Source organism: Quercus suber, unplaced genomic scaffold, assembly GCF_002906115.3.
Source record: "Quercus suber isolate HL8 unplaced genomic scaffold, Cork oak 2.0 scaffold_68, whole genome shotgun sequence".
Lineage (NCBI taxonomy): Eukaryota > Viridiplantae > Streptophyta > Magnoliopsida > Fagales > Fagaceae > Quercus > Quercus suber.
In genome coordinates, this window is record NW_027069533.1 from 669,988 (window position 1) to 682,846 (window position 12,859).

General features: G+C 33.5%; 2 protein-coding genes across 3 annotated transcripts in view; both read left to right on the top strand.

Annotated features, from left to right (window-relative positions):
* LOC112029425 (thioredoxin domain-containing protein PLP3B) lies at nt 1-2,975 on the top strand. Its single transcript, XM_024062106.2, has 9 exons — nt 1-156; nt 309-426; nt 1,223-1,297; nt 1,381-1,428; nt 1,533-1,675; nt 1,786-1,858; nt 2,027-2,088; nt 2,436-2,533; nt 2,605-2,975. The coding sequence occupies exons 2-9, from the start codon at nt 343-345 to the stop codon at nt 2,712-2,714; spliced, it is 693 nt and encodes a 230-aa protein (XP_023917874.1). The 5' UTR covers nt 1-156; nt 309-342; the 3' UTR covers nt 2,715-2,975.
* Nucleotides 2,976-5,229: 2,254 nt separating this feature from the next.
* Nucleotides 5,230-12,859, top strand: part of LOC112029426 (phosphatidylinositol/phosphatidylcholine transfer protein SFH12-like) — a 9,558-nt gene continuing 1,928 nt past the window's right edge. Inside the window, exons 1-11 of one of the 2 annotated variants that reach the window (XM_065773025.1) lie at nt 5,230-5,293; nt 5,637-5,696; nt 6,391-6,652; nt 7,102-7,201; nt 7,396-7,662; nt 7,958-8,035; nt 8,131-8,232; nt 8,311-8,360; nt 8,510-8,609; nt 8,732-8,827; nt 9,010-9,129. In XM_065773025.1, coding sequence (XP_065629097.1) covers nt 5,657-5,696; nt 6,391-6,652; nt 7,102-7,201; nt 7,396-7,662; nt 7,958-8,035; nt 8,131-8,232; nt 8,311-8,360; nt 8,510-8,609; nt 8,732-8,827; nt 9,010-9,129 — 1,215 coding nt within the window. In that variant the 5' untranslated portion in view covers nt 5,230-5,293; nt 5,637-5,656. Of the gene's footprint in view, nt 5,294-5,356; nt 5,516-5,636; nt 5,697-6,390; nt 6,653-7,101; nt 7,202-7,395; nt 7,663-7,957; nt 8,036-8,130; nt 8,233-8,310; nt 8,361-8,509; nt 8,610-8,731; nt 8,828-9,009; nt 9,130-12,859 lie in introns of those variants that run through there. The other variant, XM_065773024.1, reaches the window with a different exon arrangement.

The following is a 12,859-nucleotide window of genomic DNA, read 5'->3' on the forward strand; positions in this document are numbered from 1 at the left end:
CCAAAAAAAAAAAAAAAACGCACCGTTTTGTTTTTTGGGTGGTTGTGTGGTTTTCAGGTTCCCAATTCCCAATTCTCTCTTCTCTTCGAAATTTGAAAGCAGTGAAGCTGAAGAAGAAGCCCCGGGAGAAAGAAAAAACTGTTTCACCAACTAAAGGTAGAGTCTTCCATTTCCAGATCTCAAAAGTTCTTAACTTTTTTTCTTTTCATATAGTTCCATTCAAAACAAATTCCAAAAATATGTTTATAATGCTAAGATCTCACACTTCTCTGATCTCAATTCTGATATGCTTTTTAAAAATCTTTCAGAAAGAGAGAGTGAGAGAAAAAAAAAAATAGCGAGATGGATCCGGATTCAGTGAAATCGACTCTGAGTAACTTAGCATTTGGAAATGTTATGGCCGCCGCTGCTCGTGATTATCAAAAGGTGTGTGTGTGTGTGTGTGTTCTCCTCTTCAATTCACTTTGCAATTTTTTTTTTTTTCATCAGATCCATCTTTGTTCTGTTATTGTTGTATTTGTATTTGTACTTTGTTGGGTTTTTTTTTTTTTGACAAATTTATTTCAACAGGCTAGAAGTCTTTGAATTCACATGATCAAGTAAAAGCATCAAGTATCTTTATTGTTTTACAATTATGGGAATTAAGCCTGTTAAAGTTCCCAAAATAATTTAAGGGAGTTGTATAAAAATCTTAGCTTGCCCTGTCTAGCTCACCAATTCTCTAATAATAGCTTTTCAATCTAGAATTTAAGAAGCAAAGGAATCCTTGACGCTCCATTGGAAACACAAGAATGCTACTTTTCTTTCTACGTGTCTGTTTCCGATTGCAATGTTAGATCTTAGTCTTTAAATTAACTGCCCATTTGTTTTTTTGATGAACAATTGATTCCTTTGGACTTTTTGTATGTCACCCTATATTATACTGTTGCTTAGCAGAATGTAAAGATCTTTATGCGGTCCTCGTAAGTCAAGAAGTATATCTATCCATTTGGGTTTTTTAACATTTCAATGTTCTATGATTGTTTCAGGTTGAAGTGGGCTATAAGTAGTTTAGTTAATATTAAAGAATGTGTTTGCCAGGTTAAATAATATTTTCCTTGTGATTTAGAATGACTAATAGCATGATTTAAGAATGTAGTGTTTGATTCTTACAGTTAGCGAGCAACGTAGCTTCGGTTGCCAATTGTTATGTTGTCTCATGTGTACTTAAATAATCTTACAGGAAGTGCTTGCTCAAGGGAAGTCACAGGCATCAAGTTCTGTCAACCAGGAGGTCGACCTTGATGAGTTGATGGACGTAAGTTATATAATAATTCATGCATCTAGCATATTAATGCAATTGTTTCTATTTATAAGGTGTACTTGCATTGGTGATATTAGGATCCTGAGCTGGAAAAATTGCATGCCGATAGGATCGCAGCTCTCAAGGTTAGAATTTTGAATTTTATTTCCCCCGGAACTGACATAGATGCATTATGATGTATAGATATGGAGTAAGCATTCTATATTTATGATAGGATTTATTTGAATAGAAAGAAGCTGAGAAGCGAGAAGCATTAAAGAAGCAAGGGCATGGAGAATACAGGGAGGTTACTGAGGGGGATTTCTTGGGTGAAGTTACTGGTAGTGAAAAAGTGATTTGTCATTTCTACCATCGGGAGTTCTATCGCTGCAAGTAAAGCATTTACTTTAATCTTTCTCTCTCTCTCTCTCTCTCTCTCATGTACACACATGAATGTCTGAATTACCAAATTTTTGGTGTTAATGTCAAATGGGTTTTGTTAGGATCGTGGATAAGCATTTGAAAACCCTTGCACTAAAGCATGTTGATACAAAGTTCATCAAGTTGGATGCAGAGGTCAGTATACATGAGTTTTTCAGTTAATATGATTCAATAGATAAATCTTTTGGTATTTTACTCAATTTGAGCATATCTGATTGCAATATCAGAATTTGGGGATTCATTTATTGCTAAACTTTGATCATTCAAGATGAAATTGAATACATTATTGAAAATGAAATGCAGAATGCACCCTTCTTTGTTGCTAAACTAGGAGTCAAGACCTTGCCATGTGTCATTCTTTTCAGGTAAGGCCATATTTGCTGTCCTTTAATTGTTATAATTCATCAATTTTTGTATTGGCATATCAGTACTGTACCTAAAGACAGTAGGAGACCAAAAGAAGTAGGAAGTTGTGAAAAGAGAGCTCTCATAAGATTCTGGACTTCTTCTTCTTTTTTCTTTTTTCTTTTTTTAATTTTATAATGATAATGACATATAATTGGCGGTATTTGCCTGGATGTAGCCCAGACAAGCATAACTTGATCATTAGCCTAAGGTTATCAGTGCTAATATGCCTCATGTTTATTTCATGACCTTCAGATTATGCTGCATTTTTGCATCATTTGATTATTGTCACAATGTTTACTTTCAGAAAAGGAATTGCAGTAGATAGGCTGGTTGGGTTTCAAGATCTGGGAGGAAAAGATGATTTTCCCACAAAGACGCTTGAGGCCCTACTAATAAAGAAAGGTAATGCTTTTGTCCAGTGTGTTTCGCATTTCTTAGCTTGTCACAATATTATCTCAACTATCATTGTACAGGTATTCTTATTGAGAAGAAAGAAGATGCAGATGCGGAGGATGATGGTAATCATGAAAATAGGCGCAGGACAGTGAGATCCTCTTTGAATCCTGATTCTGATTCTGACTGAAAAATGGAAGAACTGCAGATTTTCTCTCTGGATTCTTAGGTCAGGTCACTTGGGGAGGCCTGGGGTGGGGGAAGGATCCTAGATATTGAGAGAATTTGAGATGCTTTTTAAATGCATGCTTGTGTTGTTGTAGTCACTTATGCTCCATGTGAATTTATTTCAGCATGTTCTTTTTGCACGATTACTCAACAGGCACTTTGACCATTTATATCAACTGTTGAGCCCTATAGAGAAATGAGGCCTAGTTTACCATTCCATAAATGCCTTGTTTGAGCAAGCATGCCTGACTGACTAACCAACTCGATGGCAAGTAATGCAACTTTATCTAAAGCCCATATTGGTGGTTTGAGAGTCCCACCAAGACAGGAATAAGTTTATTGGTGATAGATTCTAATTATTTTGGTTCTATTGATGGATTGATTGAAATTCCAATATAGACTGCACTATTTTCTCTACGCATGCCACAGTTGTTAAAACTTAAGACTGCAGTCCAAATTGTAGGATCGCACAATCCTATGAGAACTTTCCCAAAATAATTAGAATCTCATTCGAGTAGCAAGGAACTCAGAATCACTTTCTTTTGGATCTAATGATTATTTAGCATAGAAAGTAGGGGCATGTAGCCTACCTACCAAAACAGATTTGATCCAACCCAAACTATTGGGTTAGGCCAGTTTTTAGGGGTTGGTGGGGTGGGTTGGGTTGGGTTGTGAAATTCGTTTTTACAGTATGTCAGGTTGGGTTCGGGTCATAAGACTCACAAATCCATCTAACCTGACCCAACTCACCTATATTTAATATATATTTAAAATTTAAAAAATTATTATGCAATTTTGTTATTTTCTTTTTTACCCATCTTCCTAAATAAAACCTGTACTCTTAAGTTCTCCTCATATAGTTTGTATATTGGTTTGGTGTTATGTTCAGGATTATTTGGTTATAAATTTGCATTTATTTGTAGTGATGTTCTAATTCTCCGTTTAATATTAGTAATAGTAATTAAAAAAAAAAAAAATTTGTCCAATTTACATGGGTCCAACTCAATCCATGTGGGCTGAGTTGGATTTTTTTTAACCCACCATGGTGGGTTGAGGGATTAAGTTGAAAAAACCCCTCAACCCAATCCAACCCGACCAATGCATACTCCTAATAGAAATTTGCTATCATTTTTTTTTTTCTTCCCTCTTGATTTAATAACAGGATTTTACTATCCTTGATTCAATCCATGAAACCTTTCCATCGATCATCGGTAGCATCTCAATTTTAAAAACTTTGTGCCTTACTCAGTGTCCTCATCATGTTACAATCAAGTCTATAACTAATATCATGACAACGCAAATATTGGTAATATGTGAGTTGACTAAACAAGAATTAAATATGTTAAAAAGTGTCTTGCTTGACAATGAGTTGAGTTGAGTTCGATTCTAGATCATTCTCGGTGTCGAATAAAAATGATTCAAATTTAAAACTAGCTAGCCAACTAGCTAGCCGCTATATTTTATGCCCAAATTAGTACAATTTAAGACAACCTATAGAAAAAAATAATTTACAACCATTCAAATCAAATATATTAAAATTATAACCAAAATAGAAAAAAAAAATTCTACAAATATTCACAAAATCCCGCGTAATTTTTTAGTGATCCAACCTTCTTTTACTATTTAACCAAGAATTATATGAAATTTTAAGTATTAAGTATATAATCTAAATTAAATAAAAACAAAAGGTTACTTTTAATATAAAATCATACCTAAAAATTAAAAGCTTATTTTTTATGTTAATATATTTCCTTTTTATCCTCAAAATGTAAAATTAAAAAAAAATCCAAAATTGACCCTTAATTCAATTAGGAAAATGTTTTTATGCCCACTTGAATTACAAGAATTTTTATGTAACCCACCATACGATGACTAAAAAATCTATATGCATGTACTTATAGTCACGTGACATTTTTAATGAGTTTTATAACTTACTTAAATAATACATAATACATACTAGTCTCATCACACGCACTCCGCACATGCAAAGAAACTTTTTTTTTTTGTTAAGTTTAATATAATTTTTCAATTTAAATTTATCTATTATTAACGAGGTTATATAGGATGAAATTTTCAAAAAAACTAAAATTTAGGATTTGAAATGGAGTAAAATGTTAAGTCTAGTATGTGCTAGTTTTAGAAGAAATAAAAAATGTATTAAACGTGCGTAAAATATATATAAATAGAGTGTGCGCTAATTTTCAGGAAAAAAATTTCTCCAATAGGGTTTTTTTTTTTTTTTTAAATTTTGTTGAATAACAATTTTAACCCCATTTTTTATTTTTTAAAAATAAGAATTATTTAATAAAATGAAGAGTATTTTTGACATTTTCTAAAATTATATCTAATTTTCTAAATTCTAATTAAAAATAGAGATTATTGAATTAAATTAGGGTATTTAACACTGTTTGCTAATAATTGAATTAAAAGAAATATGAGAACAGAAGAGACAGACAGAATTTGGGCGGGAAACGGAATAGAGACGTTGAAAGGGCTGTTAGATGATCCGTTAGGATTTGAATGGAACGGCCTCGCATGTCGGTACATCTCTCTCTGTCTCTCTCTGTATATTATAGCTCAATACCAATTTTTAGATTACAACCAAATGGCGTTGAGGTCGAGACTGGGTCGAGAGAGCATATTCTCTCTCTCTCTTTCTCTCCGCAAATTTCTATGGACGTTCCCATCCTCACAATTACTCCTCTTCTTTTATGCTTTACTTATTTCCCTTTCCCCACAAAACCTCCCTTTCCTTGTTCAAAGGTAAAAATTATTTTCTCTCTCTCTCTCTCTCCCTGTAAATTTAGGGTTTCGGATTTTTTTTTTTTTTTTTTTTTTGAGGTAAGGGTTTTTTTTTTTTTTTTTTTTTTGCCATCTATCACAGCCGATCACACAAATTACCAAATGAGTGTCACCATGTCTGGATCAATTTCTCCCAAACCAGGTTATCCAATTCTATTCAATCTTTTCATATGTATCTCTGTCTTATTTTTTAATGTTAATACCTTGTGTTGTTCCCATGATTGCACATTATTGACCTTAAAAAAATAAATAAATAAATGTTGCAAACGCTATATTTTTCACAATTGCTGGCATGGCCTATTGTGACACTACTTTATTATGAACCAATCACAACAGGCCCGTTAGATTAAATGATTAAATTCACCAATGTTTAATAGCTTAAGCTTTTGAAACAATTAGTAATTTATCATTGTATCAAGGTAGGAGATCCTAGGTTCAAACCATGTCTTCTTCTTACCTTCCATTTTAAAAAATTTCCCATGTGTCAGGTCCCACTTACTAAGGGCAATTTAAATGATTAAATTCATCATTTCCTAATAGTTTAAGCTTTTGGGACAATTGATAATTTTATCAAGGTCATGTCATCAATTGTAAAAAATATTGTCTCTAGATTTATTGTAAAAAATTCAGTATGTATCTGCTGAAGAATAGTAATGAGTATATGGAATTCTAATAAAATTGCCCAAAAACATGTATATTAATATGCTTTGGCAGCTCTTAACGAAAATAGCAATGATAGGAAAACCTTAATTTTTTTTTTTTTTTTTTTACAATTTATGCTAACTCATATGTGATGTTTATATATATTTATATCATGATCACATGTTTACGTACAGCCATTGAAAGATCTGATGCTGAGAACTTGGACCATGAGAAGAAGAATAGAATTGCAGCTTTGAAGAAGAAAGCAATCAATGCCTCTGCCAAGTTCAGGAATTCTTTGACAAGAAAGGGTAGGAGAAGTAGTAAAGTGATATCTGTTGAAATTGAGGACGTACATGATGCAGAGGAGTTGCAGGCTGTGGATGCTTTCCGTCAAGCACTTATATTGGAGGAGCTACTGCCTACAAAGCACGATGATTATCATATGATGCTCAGGTTACTTTTTTGTTTTCTTGTTTCCATCATGAATTTTGTGGATGAAATTGGCCTTGGATAAAATAACCTGTTTATAAAAAAGCATAGAAAAAGGGAAACTGTTCTCTTAATGGAAAAGGTGGATACAGTCATACAGATTGTGTGTGTGTGTGTGTGTGTATTTCTATCAGATTAGAAAAGTATCCTTATATCTTTTTCTTTTTAAGCTCACACTTACGTTAATGCTCTGAAATTAATTGAAACTGTAGCTAGAAGATTAAACACTTTAGTTAATGTTTGAGTACAATTGATGGTAATTTGGTAAGTGGCATGTGTTGCACAGTTTATGAAGATTGATTCTGCGAAAGAGGAGATGAACATAATTACTGTACTTCTTTTAGAGTAAACTACAAAATTTTCATTTTATTCTTTTGTCAAGTAATTTGAAAACTTTTCGTTTGATACTACAGATTCTTGAAGGCCAGGAAATTTGATGTGGAGAAAACAAAGCAAATGTGGTCTGACATGCTCCAGTGGAGGAAGGAATATGGTGCTGACACTGTTATGGAGGTATATATTGTAGAAATGGGTGGCTGGGGCTAGAAATGCTTTAAAATTTCATATTATTTCTTTGCTTTCCCTTTTTCTCTATTATTATTATTATTATTATTTTTTAATCTTTGAAGGATTTTAATTTCCCAACAGTGTGCCCCTCTTGCTTAGCTGCTTTTCCTTTTTTTTTCTTCTTTCTCCTTTTTTTAAAGGAATTTGAATTTAAGGAAGTCAATGAAGTCCTGGAATACTATCCGCATGGGAATCATGGAGTGGATAAGGATGGGCGACCTGTTTACATCGAGAGATTAGGCCAAGTAGATTCTACGAAGCTGTTGCAAGTCACAACCATGGAACGATATTTGAAATACCACGTAAAGGAGTTTGAGAAGACATTTGCCGTAAAATTCCCAGCTTGTTCAATTGCAGCAAAGAAGCACATTGATCAAAGTACAACCATCCTGGATGTGCAAGGAGTGGTATGTGAGAACAATAATCACTACTATGGGAAAATTAGATAACTGTAATCTTGCATAAAAATATAAACTGAAATGTAATCATCATGGATCTTTGGAAAAATGAAATGTCACTCTTTAAAAGGTGCCAAAAGTTGAAATAGTGTTCACACTGCACAGTGTGCTAGAAAGTCTTTTAGTGAATTTGAATTGCTTTGGGTGCCCCCTCCTCCCCCAACAAACCCAATCTCGTAAAGCAAAAATAATGAGATATAGAATATTTTACAGAAACTATATTAATTTTGAATCAATGCCACAGGGACTGAAAAATTTAAACAAAGCTGCCAGGGAACTTCTTATGAGCCTTCAGAAGATTGATGGTGACAATTATCCTGAGGTAATTTCTTTCTGATTTGTTTGTCTATGAATCTTGTCTTTATACTGTGGATGGCAGGAATCTTGATGCCATGTGAATTGTTGTCCCCACTGCAGACCTTGAATCGCATGTTCATCATCAATGCTGGTGCTGGATTTAGAATGTTGTGGAGCACTGTAAAGTCGTTCCTTGATCCTCAGACTACAGCAAAGATCCATGTAAGGATACATCATATGCTAAATCTGCTTGTTTTGATCTTGGGAATATACTAATCAGTAAATGGTACTATCCACTAGGTTCTAGGCAATAAATTCCAGAGCAAGTTGCTTGAAATAATTGATGCTAGGTAAGTTTTTAATGGGTAATCTATTTTGCACTTCTATCTCATCTTGTTTCCTGATCTTACTCTATTCTAATTGAGTGAATTTTTCTTTGATTCTTTTTTTTGGGTTTCCTTTTTGTACTTGAAATAATTTGTTTGTTTTGCTGCTTCAGTGAGTTGCCTGAGTTTCTAGGAGGCACTTGTACCTGTGCTGATAAAGGTGGCTGCATGCGTTCTGACAAGGGCCCATGGAAGGACCCAGAGATCTTGAGGGTGACCAACAAAAATCTCTTTTTCATTTTTCCCTGTTACTTACAATTTGATTAATTTCTTTGTATAGTTTACAATGGAATTAGTAACCCTTTTTTTTTTTTTTTCAAAATATGGACTTGCAGATGGTTCAAAATGGTGATCATAAATGTACAACAAAACTTGACAATCAATTTGCTGATGAGAAGACAATTCCTGAGGATGAGACAGTGTACCTTAAGGTCTTTCTTGATCTTTTAACATAATTCTTTTGTTCTTCTTTTTCTTTGTTGATATGCCTCTATAATTATCTTATTATTGGTGCTAGGTTATCTCTGTTCTCTGAAGTATTTTAGCTTTCCAATGGCTTTTGGTCCTTCTCATCAATGATAACTCCCTAATTTGTTTTAAATGTCATTTTCAGGGACTTAACTCTTCTTCTGGCATGGACGCAGCTCAAGATGTACATGACAAGCGATCTTTCCCTTCTAGACTTTCAATGGAGCATATCAAGCACCCAAAGCTCTCTCTTAGCCGAAAAAATGTAAGTATAGCAGATTTCTTGTTTAATCTTGTAAATAGGGGTTTGAGGGATAAACCAGTGGTTCCAACACCTCTTGTGGTGCCTGGGAACTGAGGTTCAACACCCCCCCCCCCCCTCAATTTACGTAGTAAAACAAAAATATTGTCGTAAAAAAAATTGTCTCTGTCAGCAGCTAGAGCAAGAGTGGCTTAAGGCATCTGGAAAACAGTTTTTCTGCCACTGGCATACATTTGTTTGATGATGCCAGTGAGGCTAAATGTAGAAGCGAGGAGTTTATATTGGTAGTGTGAGGTCCAAGTTGGATTCTCTAGTGGCAGGTTTTTTGACACCACTTTTTCTACATGGATGCATGGCCCAGAGAAGGCCAGAACTCCATGTGTTCCTGCTATGACACTAGACTCAAAATGCCACTCACCCAGTGGATTCCGCTGTTTGTTTTCATACCTAGGTGTTGGGGGATCTGAAACAGATGAAATTTCACTTCATTTTATTTGTATCTTGATGCACATGCACTCTAAAGTTTTTATCTATGGGTTACAGATGTTTAGGAAGTTCCAAAGCACAGAGGCCCCACTAAGTCCCTTAAATTTAATAACTAGCCTATAACCTGCTTTATGCGCAAGTTCTTTTATTTAATTTACTTTCATTGTAATTATTTTTATATTAATCTTTTTGTTACATTTCCTGTGCTGCCATGTCAGATGGAAACTTGATTGGATTTTGTAACTAATTTCATGTAATTTTTTGAAATGAAAATGACCTATAAAAAAAAACATCTTTAAGATGAAAATGAGTTAAAAATAGCAACATTTTCACAACCTGCATTACAGCAGCTATAAGACATTTGAATAATATTTAGGAAAAAAATACTTAGAAAAGCATAACCATGTTATGAATCAGCAACATTTTCCTCCATGGGATCTTAAATCTATTTCATGAAAAAGAATCCACATCTCAATTTGATTCTGAAACTTTTCTTGAACTACTGCTCTTCTTTTTTAGAAATCGCCTGTATGATTTTTCTTCCTTCTGTCCTCTGTTAATGTTGAATCTTCACTGTTCTCCACTAATTTTTAAGGAGAACCTGCTTAGATAAATAGAGCCCCTTAGTACCAAACTGTAAACCAAATCAAGTTTTTTTTTTTTTTTTAAAAACAATGTAATCTATGCCCTTATAGTGCGTTTAATCGCTAGCTACCTTTGCGTCTGGTTAAATGTTGCAGCAAAACAAAGGCTTGCCTATCAAAAATTCAAATAATCCTGCTAATTCTCCTTTTAGTAGCTCCCTAACGATATTATCAATTAATCTATGTGTATCATTTACAATTGATATGTATCTACTATATTTATTATAATCAACTGAATAGTGAATACAACTAAAGATAGTCGAGCAAAGTTGTTCATAAACAATATATTTTACACCTAATTAATATCACTAAGAAACAGAGGAAACTACTGCATTGCTTACACTTACATAAAATAAATATAATTCTTAAGATTCTCAAGACAGGTAACAATGAAAAAATCAAAAAGCACTTATTTGTACATGATTGTAATTCAAAGCCTTAGCACTTAGATCTATAGCTGCAAGCATCCCCACCTCCTTTCCTTTAATATTTTTCCAAGGATGACATCTTTGTTGGTAATTTGTATAATTGTCCCGTTATGCAATCTGCAAATTGATTTGTTCTTTTGCACCTCTTTTTTATTTTAGAACAAACTGATATTTAGAGAGATTTTGAGCATTCCAACTTTTAGTTTTCAAAGTTGTCTTGGATATTAGCACCAATAATATTCCAGATTTTCATTGCAAAAGATAAATTTGCTTTATAGCTTCTCATTATTGTAATTACCATTGCATTGTTCTCTCCTTTCACTGATGGCACATATTTATGGTCATCTCAAGGTTGCATTCTTAAATAGAAGAGTTTCTATTAAACTCAATTTTCTTAGACCCAAAACTCATCCAACAACTTATCTTAAGGATTTCTGTGATAGGTTATTAAGTTGTATCCATTATCCAAATTTTTTTTTTTTAAATTTTTTATTCAGAGGTCTTTTAGTTGTTGGACAAAAATTTCTGTAAATTTAGCTATGCCACTTGGTGTAATGTGAGACACTCTAGGGTTTTGAAAGTTGAACATTCTCTTAGGGCCCATTTGAATTGAGGGGGGAAGGAGGAGAAGTGGAAGGGAGTAGAGTAGAGTTGGCTGAAAATAGGCTAATTTTGGGCCAAATCTACTTTACTCTACTCCCCTTCAATCCAAATGGACCATTAGCTTCTTCTTTTATAAATTATGCTCACTTAATTACTTCCCTCCCCCTCAATCCAAATGGACCATTAGCTTCTTCTTTTATAAATTATGCTCACTTAATTACTTCCCTCCTCCTCCCCTTCCAACCCCCCCCCCCCATCATTTGGGCATTGAAAGAGTTGCCAAAATGGTTAAAATAAATTCCACCTGACTAGCTTCAAGACTTTTCAGGAGTGAATACAATTAAGACACAGTTTTCTTTTTTGTTTTAGTAGTCATAGGCATTATTTAAAAATATTCCTACATGAAAATTTATAGCTGCCACCAAGTTGACTTAAATTAATTTGTTTAGAAGGTGAGTTATATCTGTTTGGGAAAGGCTTGCCAAAACAATGGAGTTTGTAAAAAATTATTGCGACATGAGTACACGACAAGTTCTAGCAGCCAGGATTAAATTTATTTGTTTTTAGTTTTCATTTGCTTCTTTCTCATGCCTTAAATTTATTTGAGTGTCAACGCTCCCAAACTGAAGATCAAGGAATATTTTGTTCAGCATATCATATATCTAAGATATTAATGTCTAACACTTGGTAGTCACATGTATTGACTATCTCTTTCTTTTGATGATATGCTATGGATACTTTTTGCTGGTTGTTTTAGGGGAATTGATTCTCACACTTTCCTTATTGTACATTGTTTGTACTCATCACCATTTCATGTTTTAAATGTGGACATAAAAAAAAAAAAAAAAAAAGAATGTTGTGTGTACAAAGTGTACATCAACGAGTGTGTGAAAACAATGTCCCTCTTTTCAATAGCTTTTACAAGCTATTCATATTATTAAAAAGTACGGGTAGAACTTAGGTGCAGTTCATTAGATTCCCCAACTAAATACAAACATAGTTGCATTGAATTTAATTGTTCTTGAAATAGATAACATATTTTTGTGCTTTGTTGGTCATTAATGCAACCATATGTTTGAGTTTAATTGGAGAATTCAATGTACAATACTTAAGGAATTGTACCTAAGTTTTCCCATTAATTCTACCTCTTTAGCCAAAAAAAAAAAAAGTTTTCCCATTAATTAATGTATCCTAAGTTCCTAACTATGGCCATGATGATGCTAGGCAATTGATACTAAATAATACCTAATAATGTTAGAGGGTTTCCATTCCATATTGATGATTATTGGTTTTTCAGGCTTTAGAGCAGTCACTTGCCCAACAAGAAGAGCTTCTAGCTTATCTTGATAAGAAGAAGAGGAAGAAGAATTTGGTATGTTAAGAAGACCATAACATTGGTATTTTAATTTTGTTCATCAACATTAAGTTTAAGATGGAGTTATCTAATTTTCAAACTCTGGCATGTAATGCAGTTCGGCTGGTGAAGGAAGAAATGCTGGATGCCAAAAGGCGCTCAAGATGGGTGATGTTCAGTTCTCCGGAGCCACCCAAACCAAATTACTCTTAATATTC